General features: G+C 32.1%; 1 protein-coding gene across 1 annotated transcript; it reads left to right on the forward strand.

The window, feature by feature from the left end:
• The first annotated feature begins 2,471 nt into the window (after window positions 1-2,471).
• On the forward strand, window positions 2,472-5,376 carry LOC110867797 (AT-hook motif nuclear-localized protein 1). The gene is made up of 5 exons (XM_022116806.2): window positions 2,472-3,324; window positions 4,005-4,072; window positions 4,283-4,414; window positions 4,508-4,669; window positions 4,759-5,376. Exons 1-5 carry the CDS (start codon window positions 2,925-2,927, stop codon window positions 5,065-5,067), a joined length of 1,071 nt encoding a protein of 356 aa, XP_021972498.1. The 5' UTR covers window positions 2,472-2,924; the 3' UTR covers window positions 5,068-5,376.
• The last annotated feature ends 4,652 nt before the right edge of the window (window positions 5,377-10,028 follow it).

Here is a 10,028-nt window from a genome sequence, read left to right on the forward strand (position 1 = left end):
GATGTTGATTGGATTAGTTCGATTTGCGTTTAATTAACTTTATCGCATTGTTACTTCCTATTATTCACAGTCGTAAAGCGGTTCGTAGCGATAAACAATTTGATTACTTCGATTTTAACTAATTACTCCACATAATACAACTAACGAAAAAACATAAAATAGACTAGCGATAGTCAAAGAAGTCAAAACAGTAATTGAGCAAGGAGTGACAGATCGCAATTAGCGATCTTTTCTTCCTTTGACTTCAATCTTGACTTTGACTTTCGAAACACGGGGTGTTACAATAGGAATATGGAAAATGGTATGCTTGATAAACTTATACACTAAGCTTTAAAAACTTGTAAAAAATTGAATAGTACATGTCACTCACAAAAGAAACTTATATGGGAAATTACAACTTTTAAAATGTATTGTTGATTTTTAAATCAATTTCCTCTCTTGATTTTTAAACAACCATAAGTTTTCATACGCTAATATTTTTTAAAATAGTACATTATTAAAACAAGTATTTTATTCTTTTTAATTTAAATATGGTGTTGCTATATTTTTTTTAATTTAAAAAAAATAACATTTCTTGATTACCAATGTTTGTGTTTCCCACCGCATAAAGTACCCTTTAGTATAGATGTGTGTGTGTATATATATATATATGTATGTATATTATAGCTAGTATTTATTAGTAAAACTCACAAAAATAATTTATATTTGGAAAAATAAATAAATAAATGTGAAAAATTAGGAAATTCTCAAATAACATTTTAATAAATTCCAGTTTTAATTATATTGAAAACAGAAAAATTGAAACTAAAAAAATAGTTTAATGAAAAAAATAAAATACTAGGGTTTTTTTAATGGCAAAGCTTACATACTCCTAAATTACATCAAATAATGTCAATCTACTCTTTGTTTGGAATTGAACCTAAGGGTGGGGGGTATGGTTAATCACTTTAGGGTGATTGAGTGATTCTCTACCCAATAATATTGTGCCATGTCAACTACTCATTCTACTCCCCATTTTGCACTCAATCAGGGGGTATGGTTAATCACTCTAGGGTGTTTGAGTTATATAATTTTTGATAGGTTCTTCTCTTCTCTCTCTCTCTCTCCTCCATCACTCTTCTCCATGATTTCCTTCACCGAATACCCACTCACCGAAACCATTCCTCACCCCGGTATGGTCACCGATCGGTGACACACACTCACCGCATGACTCCCCGCACATTATACCCCCCACCGTAAGAACTATCACTAAAAGACAAAAGCCTCTAAGGGGGTAGGGGTGCTCCACTTTCCATCACTCACCACAGTCAATCATATTCTATCATGTCATCGAACTTGGTTCCATCACTAGTGATGAATTTTAGTGGGAGTGTTCATCACTCACCACACTCAACAATTTCCCTTACATTTTGCAACTTTTCACGCGTCATGGCCATCACGAGTGATGGAATTGGGTGGCGGCGGTGTTCCACGCTACTCCACGAGTGATGGAAGCTCCATAACGTGATGCCCCGACCCCCTATTAAGTGAGTTAGCCTCACACTGAGAAATAAAAGTTATTCATTCTAAGGAAATAAAAAAAATGAACCAAATTCATTTCATTCTTTTGTGATTAGTAAATATTTATTTGTTTAATCAGAAGGGTTCATTAAAAATATTAGCGGTACATATCAAAAACTGTATTTATTTGAACATATCTATTTTGCTTTTTTTTTTTTTTTTTTGAAGTCATGTAAGTTAAAATAAAGGATAGAACTAATATAAAAGGAAAAGAGTGCAAAAAGGAATAATTTAAAAGTATTTTTTTTTTGAAAGGTGAGGATCAAGAACTCGCGTATGTCGGGAGATGTAGACTATGTTGTCAACCGGGCCCACGCTACAGAGCCCCCACGCCGACCAACCGACATCAACCCCTCGATGAGAAACCCCTATCACCCAGGTAAACCCGGAGGGGAAAACTCACCCGGCAAGACTCGAACTTGGGTTGCCCCATGCCTTATCTTTCCGTGGCCACCACTGGGCTATCCAGTGATGGTTAATTTAAAAGTATTTGTTTTAGATTCTTTGTTTTGGGGTGGAAACCAAGATGAGCTTTCTAAATAAATAATCTTTAAATTTAAATATAATTAATATTTTTTTCTAACATTCAATTGTTTTCATACACCTTTCTTTGTTTGCATTTGAATAACATTAATTGAATATTTTATTATGTATTAAATATCATTATAACAAAAATCAGCATAATAAATTATTTGTTTTAAAAAAAAAGAGGTATGGTTGTCCTCATGCTCCAACCTAATTTCACTTTTCTTTTACCGGACTCCAACCCTTTATTAACCAAAATACATAATATTCTCCCACTTTAATAGTTGATAATTAAAGCCCAACATTAAATATATATTTTTTCTTTTTTAATACATTGTTTTTTAATTTTAATTCATATTTTAGACAATCTTTGAGAAAACTATGGAAACAAAATTGCTTTAACATCTAAAACACCCACAATTTTTCATACATCTCAGAAAACAAATTCAATCTTTATCTTCTCATACTCTACTCCATTATTCCTCAAAAATCTTAATATTTCTTTTCTAGTTTTTATTTTTATTTTTTTTATTTTTAAAAGTTGATAAATCACTCCTCATACTGTGCACTGTCTAATCTTCATAATTTCTGCAAATTTTCATTTGAAAAAAAGTGTCTGTTTTTTGTTGTTTTTTTTGCTGTTTTTTGTTATTTGATCTCTCTTGGTTGGGTAAAGTTTCTTGATTTTTGTTTGTTCTAAAGAAAGTTTCAGTTTTTTACCCCTTTTCATTTAATTTCCTTTGTGGGTTTTGGGTTTTATGTAAAAAAAAAAAAAAACTAATCTTGAAGATTACAAAACATAATCTTGATTTTCTTGTAATTTTCTTATAATTTTCTTGATGATTGAAACAAGTGAAGAGATGAATAATAATAGTAGTGGGGTTGCAGTGGTGGGATCAGAAGCACCTTCAGACTACCATATTGCTCCTAGAACTGAACCCCCCACAAAACCAAACCCTCCTCAGTCCATCACAAGCCAGTTGGCCACCTTATCTCCGCCGTACCCGGCGGCGTCACCGCCGGCCGGAGCAACTCCGGTGACTGAAAAGAAGAAAAGAGGCAGACCCAGAAAGTATGGCCCAGATGGGTCCGTCACAAAGGCTTTATCTCCCAAACCCATCTCATCTGCTGCTCCACCGGTTATTGATTTCTCCACCGGAAAAAGAGGCAAAATCCGGCCACCCACCACCGGAAAACTTGACCACCACCAACCACCACCAAAAGATATGGAAGTTTTAGGTAATAAAGATTGTTTCTTGATGTTCTTTTTATCAGATGAAACAGTTTAAAGATTGTTTATTTGTTTTTGTGAAGTGGGTATGTAAGTTATATGTTATTTCATTATTTTGATCAGATGAAACAGTTTCAAAGGGTGGGACCTAACCCTTCAAAGTTACTATTAGATCTTGATGGTTCTAGAAGCTATGTGCTTTTTGTGTGTGAAAGTTGGTGTGTGGTTTTGGAGAATCTTGAAACAGATGATGATTCTAGTTTTGTTGCATACTTTTTGGTTACATTTGACATTCATACATTCATATATATGACAAGAAAGAACAAAGAAGATGATAAAGATTTTGTGTTTTTATTGAATCTTTACCACAAAAATAAGGTTCCAAGAACTATGCTTACTTGTGTTGTAAGGAATCAAGATTTTGCCTTTATTATCATGTAGGGTTTGTTTGTTTGTTGGCTCACAGTGGGGTTTCTTGCATATTTTCTGTCTGTCATACATTTGGGGGTGATTTTTTTTGTTTGATTAAGGATGTATGCAGTTTGTTTGGTTGTTCGAAACATTCTATCTATCGATTATTCGGATTTTGCTGTTTTATGTTATGTCAAATATTGTGTTCTATATGCCTCGTGCCAGCCATCATCGTCAGTACGGGTAGATTTGTTGACTTTCACTAATTTTTGGTCAGGTGATTGGGTTTCAAGCTTGGTTGGTGCTAACTTTATGCCTCATATCATCAACGTCAACACGGGAGAGGTAAAAATTTAGTTTTTTTTTTTTTTTTTTTTTGTTTAATCATTGCGGTTTTTTGGAACTTTTTATTCATAAGCTATTCTATGATAGTAGTCTTGATTCTTGAATAAGTATGACTAGAAGTCTAGAACTCTTTAATTGTTTTTGTTTATTATCAAATATCATTGTACATTTTTTTAGTTTTTTTTTTAATTTTATTTTGGGTCCCGTTAGGACGTGACAATGAAGGTTATATCATTCTCCCAACAAGGACCTCGTGCGATATGCATTCTGTCTGCAAATGGTGTAATTTCCAGTGTTACCCTTCGCCAGCCCGACTCCTCTGGCGGTACATTGACTTATGAGGTGACATTAATTTTTACTGGTTTTCATTTAGAGAAACTAAATGTGAGAAGTGTTTTCTTGAAAATTTTGACACCTATTTTTTTTCTTTTTAAGGGCCGTTTTGAGATACTGTCGTTGGCGGGGTCATTTATTCCGTCTGAGAACGGAGGAATAAAAAACAGATCCGGTGGGATGAGTGTTTCTTTGTCAAGCCCTGATGGGCGGGTCGTTGGCGGTAGTGTGGCGGGTCTACTGGTGGCCGCCAGCCCTGTGCAGGTATCCAAATGGTTGTGTTTGTAGTTTTATAATTTATATCTCTCGTATTCATTGTTTATGATTTTTTTTGGTAATGTGTTATAAACCAGATTATCGTAGGGAGCTTCTTGACGGGCGTCCAGCAGGAACAGAAAACCGCCAAGAAACAAAAACCCGAAAACATAACAATCACCATCCCCACTACAGCTGCGGTTCCGGTTCCGGTTCCGGTTCCAGTGCCGGTTTCGGCTCCTGCGGCAGCACCCGTACCGACACCGGCTGCTGAGACCAATGAGCAGTCTTCTGCTAAACAACAAAACGTATCGTCACACTCGTTTCGTGGAGATAATTGGTCGTCTTCCTTTAATGCCCCCGAGTCTCGGAACAAGCCAACTGACATCAATGTGAGCCTTCAGTAGTAACTTACCATCCGTCCATCGGTAACAATTTGGTTAACTGACTGCATTGGCGATTAGACGATGAATCTCTCACCTTTTCATAATTTGGTTGTTTGTATGTAAAACCTCTTTCCGGTTGCTTTTAGTTGGATGTTTGATGGGTCGGTAGTAGATTCGACTATTAGGATTAGTTTTTCGGTAGAAGTTTCGTGTTTTCGTCATCAGGTGTTATCTGTAGATGGTTTGGGATTTTTCCAATTCATCCGAGTTATTTTATAAGAATTGAATCCTAGAACTTGTGTTTCTATAAACTGGTCACTTGTTTTGTCATGATTCCAAGCACACATGTCATGCATTTTGAGATATGTTTGTTTTATTTTTTTTTTCAATATGTTCAATGAGGTGTGGTTTGGTTCAATTATTTGAAAGGGTGATCACATATCAAAGTAGTACTAGTTTGAATTTGAATTGTTAAACATGTCACGAAAATAGAAGTTATAAAATTAAAATACCATCACTAGTTAATTTGTTACATAGTGATATTAGGGAGTGTGGCATGTTGATCCTGGTGGTAAATAGTGTGCTTTACATTTAAAACGTTTAAATCCAGCATGGTGTAGATATGACGTATTTATCCTCGAAAATCTAGTGATTGCCTTTAGAAAAAAAGGGTATTGGCTGCTGTCACATCCAACTATCACTTTAACGTCTGCCACCCCTAAGTTAATACTTGGTTTGCTGTGTCACCCTGCTCGTGAAACAAACACTCTGAACTATTAAATGCTGAACCAGTAAAAGGTCTGGACGATTAAGAGCTCCATTAAAAGCTAAATAAACAACCCCTTAGTTATTAAAAAAAGAGTTAAATGCTATTTTAGTCAGTGTGGTTTAGGTCATTTTGCCAGTTTAGTCCAAAGGTTTCATTTTTAACCTGTGGATCCAAAAACGTTTCACAGTTGCCATTTTAGTCCACTGGGTTAACTTCATCTATTTTTTCTGTTAACGAGAAGGCCAATTCGGTCATTTTATATGACTGAATTGCCCTTTTAGTTAACAGAATTATATACAAAATGACCAAATTGGCCTTCTCGTTAACAGAAAAAATGGATGAAGTTAACCAAGTGGACTAAAATGGCAACTGTGAAACTTTTTTGGGCCCACAGGTTAAAAATGAAACCTTTGGACTAAACTAGCAAAATGACCCAAACCACAGGGAATAAAATGACATTTAACTCTTAAAAAAAATAATCGAAATCTACTTTTTATTATGTTAAAGCCTTGTCAAAAAAGTAGAATTTATAAAATCACAACAATATACGGGGAATGATACTAAAACTTAATACTCCAATGGCTATAAAACCCTTGATGTTAAGATGGTTTAGTTGTTTTCTAGGTTAATAGTTGACAGATTGTAATCAAGAAGTAGAGGTTATAAACGAGTAACGAATGACTGGCCGTCTTTTTTAGTTAAATAAGTTAAACAGGTGTATTTAGATATGGGCATAATAACCGGTTCTAAACCTGATCCGGTAGACCCGATCAGGAACCGGTTCCAGTTCCTACCTGCTATATAGAAGAACCGGTTCCGGGTTCAAAAAACCTATAGGTTCTTACCCGGTTCCACATTTTATAAAAAAAATAGGGTCGTACCCGGTTCCTACCCGGAACCGGTTCCTACCCGGAACCGGTTCCTCCGTAAACAAAAAGAACCCGGTGCAAGAAAAGAGTTAATTGATTTTTTAAAAGAATTTAAAAACTAGTGCTAACTTAACTAGTGATATTTGGTCGGCTCCACATGGTTTACCCGAATCGTACATTTGTGTCACCGCTCATTGGGTTGATCCCGATACGTGGCAACTGATGAAGCGTACGATTACGTTTGACGAGTCTCCTTCTCCTCATACCGGTGAAAATATTTTTAAAATTATAAATGCCACAATCATTAAATATTGTTTAGAGGATAAAATATTTTAAATGTCATTTGATAATGCTTTAAACAACACAAAGGCGATCGATAAATTAATAGAGATGACAATTTGCCTAAAGGATCATTTGGATAAAATAATTTCAATAGAGACGACTTTGAAAGAGGATAAAATATTTTCAATAGAGATGGCAATTTGCCTAAAGGATCATTTGTATGCTGTGGATCGTATTCAGGATAAGACGTGTCTAGAAGACGAAGTGGAATTAGAGAGCAAGAAAGTTGATGAAAAGGAGGATGAAGAAGTAGACACTAATGATTCGGAAGACGATTGTACCGAAGTGGCACCACCAAAGTGAGCCGCAAGTCAAATGGCCGAATCCACGACAAGTAAACGGTCAAAGAGATAAACCGGCTACAATACATGTGTTTGTATTTTCTTAATTTGTTTGTATGTTTTTTAAAATTGTAGGATTTTATCCAATATAAGGATTTTTTTTAAGAACCGATTCCACAGTATCATTTCAGCGATTTTAAGGACTTACCCGGTGAAACCGGTTCTTCAGAGAAGCCGGTTCCAACCCTAACCTAAATCGGTTAGTATCGGTTCCAGTTTTAAAGCTCTAAACCCGGTTAGGAACTGGACTCGGTTCCTATAATAACCGGTTCCCCCACACTCTAACAAGAACCAGGTCCGGTTAGGAACCGGTTCCGAGTACAAAAAAATACCCGATATGCCCATCTCCAGGTGTACTCAAACACAACCTATTTATCACACGGATTTGGTATAACAACTCAAAATTGAATTGTTTTGTTATGATTTGATTATGTTGGAAATTTACACCTCTAATATTTTATTTGTTGAGTGTTTATTAAATAAAAAATACATAATTTTTGAACAATTTTTTGTCATTTGACAATTTAAAATTGAATTATTTTTATTTCATGCTTTAATCATGTTAGAAATTGATGCCTTCTAATATTTTAACTATTTTTAGCATACGTGTTTGTTAAATTAAAAGTATAAAATTTTTAGAGACGAATAATCAAATGTGTTTTAACATACGTGTTTGTTAAATTAAAAGTATGTAACTTTTAGAGATGAATAATTAAATGCAATATGAAATTAACATGAGAAATATACGGACCGCTTTAAGTAATTATGAAAATATTTTATTCGTCTATAAAGTTATATTATAATTTTATAATAACTCATTAGTAACTAAATCAACATATTATAATTTTATAATAACTCATTAGTAACTAAATCAGCATAACATTTCTTAATAAGTATAACAAATCTTATTTACGACATACCAATAAATTTATTTTAAATAAAAAATAGATTTAAAAAGACGCACAATAATAAAAGCAATATTATTTATATACATTTTACTATAAAAAATCACTATACGATTATAGTAAAAATTAAAAAAAAATTTTATTAATAAAAAATGGAATCCAATAACCTCAAAACTCGTTTCAAGTTAGAAATTAAGCATGTTATTGGATTGGATATTGATCCATATCCAGTCTGCTCCATTTAAATCACTTGGATCATAAAAATATCCACTATTCCATTCATTAATTCAATGGATCGATCTATTTATCCAATTAATTATATAGATCGATCCATAATCCATCCAAATCGATCCACTGCTAATTAAAAAAAGGAGAAAAATGAAAATTTCTTTCAAAGCTTTCCAGAAATAATTCAAAAAAATAAAAATTATAAAAAATTCAAAAAATTTAAAAAAATATAGAAATTCTAAAAAATCATAAAAACAAAAAAATCTAAAAAAGTTCTAAAAACTCAAAAAAAATCCATAAAAATAAAAAAAATTATAAAAAATTAAAAAAAAGTTTTAAAAGCAAAAAAAAATTCAAAACAAATATAAAAATCAAAAAATAAAGAAATTCAATAAAAAATCTAAAAAATAAAAAATTTAAAATGTAAAAAATTCCAAAAAATCAAAAAAGTTCTAAAAACTCACAAAATTCTAAAAACAAAACAAAATCAAAAAATTCTAAAATATTTTTTGAAAATAAAAAAAATAAAAATTCATAAAATACTTTTAGTTTTTATTTAATTTTTGAGATTTTTATTTTTTAGAATTTTTTGATTTTTATGGTAATTTTTATATTTTTTTAGAAATTTTTATTTTTGAATGTTTTACAATTTTTTGTTTTTTTTAGAATTTTTTGATTTTTTACAATTTTATGATTTTGTTAAATTTTTTTGTTTTTTATAATTTTTTTTTGATATTTTAGAATTTTTTATTTTTTTGATTTTTTTTTAGAATTGTTATGTTTTTTTTTTAGAATTTTTTAGAAGTTTTTTGAATTTTTCATTGTTTTAGAGTTGTTTTGATTTTTAAAATTTTTTTTAACTTTTTGATTTTTTGTGATTTTATTATTTTTTTAGAGTTTTTTTTTTTATTTTTTAATATGGGTCGACCCGGATAGTGATCCGTCTATTTAAAATTATTGGGATATGAATCGAATCATGATCCATTGTGTTGGATCAGGTTCCATTTAAATTGGATCACTAACGGATCGGATCATGATCGAATCCATATCCATCCATTGGCAGGATTATTAGAAACCATAATTTAAAGCATAACTAGACAATAATAATCTATATTAAAAAAATTATTTGAATTGTTTGGTCAAATTATGAAGGTTTGAGTCTAAATAAAGAAGTCATTACTCTTTATTAACATGAGAGATGTGAGAATTGCTTTGAGTAATTGATTGTAAAAGTCGATACATATTACAAATGAAATTAACGTGAGAATTGTAGAAACTTGCAATGAAAAAAGTCAAATACGTAATAGTAGATACATAAATTATTAATGTTAATGATCGAGATATTTTGAGTTAATTGCCAAAATCGCCCCTGAGGTTTGAGCACATTTGTCATTTTCGTCTAAAATGATACTTTTGTACCATTTTGCCTCCCACGTTTGTAACTTTTTGCCATTTTCATCCAAACCACTAACTTAGTTTATTTTTTCTGTTAAGTTGAAGGATATTTGGATGAAAATGACAACTATAA

Source organism: Helianthus annuus, chromosome 7, assembly GCF_002127325.2.
Source record: "Helianthus annuus cultivar XRQ/B chromosome 7, HanXRQr2.0-SUNRISE, whole genome shotgun sequence".
NCBI lineage: Eukaryota > Viridiplantae > Streptophyta > Magnoliopsida > Asterales > Asteraceae > Helianthus > Helianthus annuus.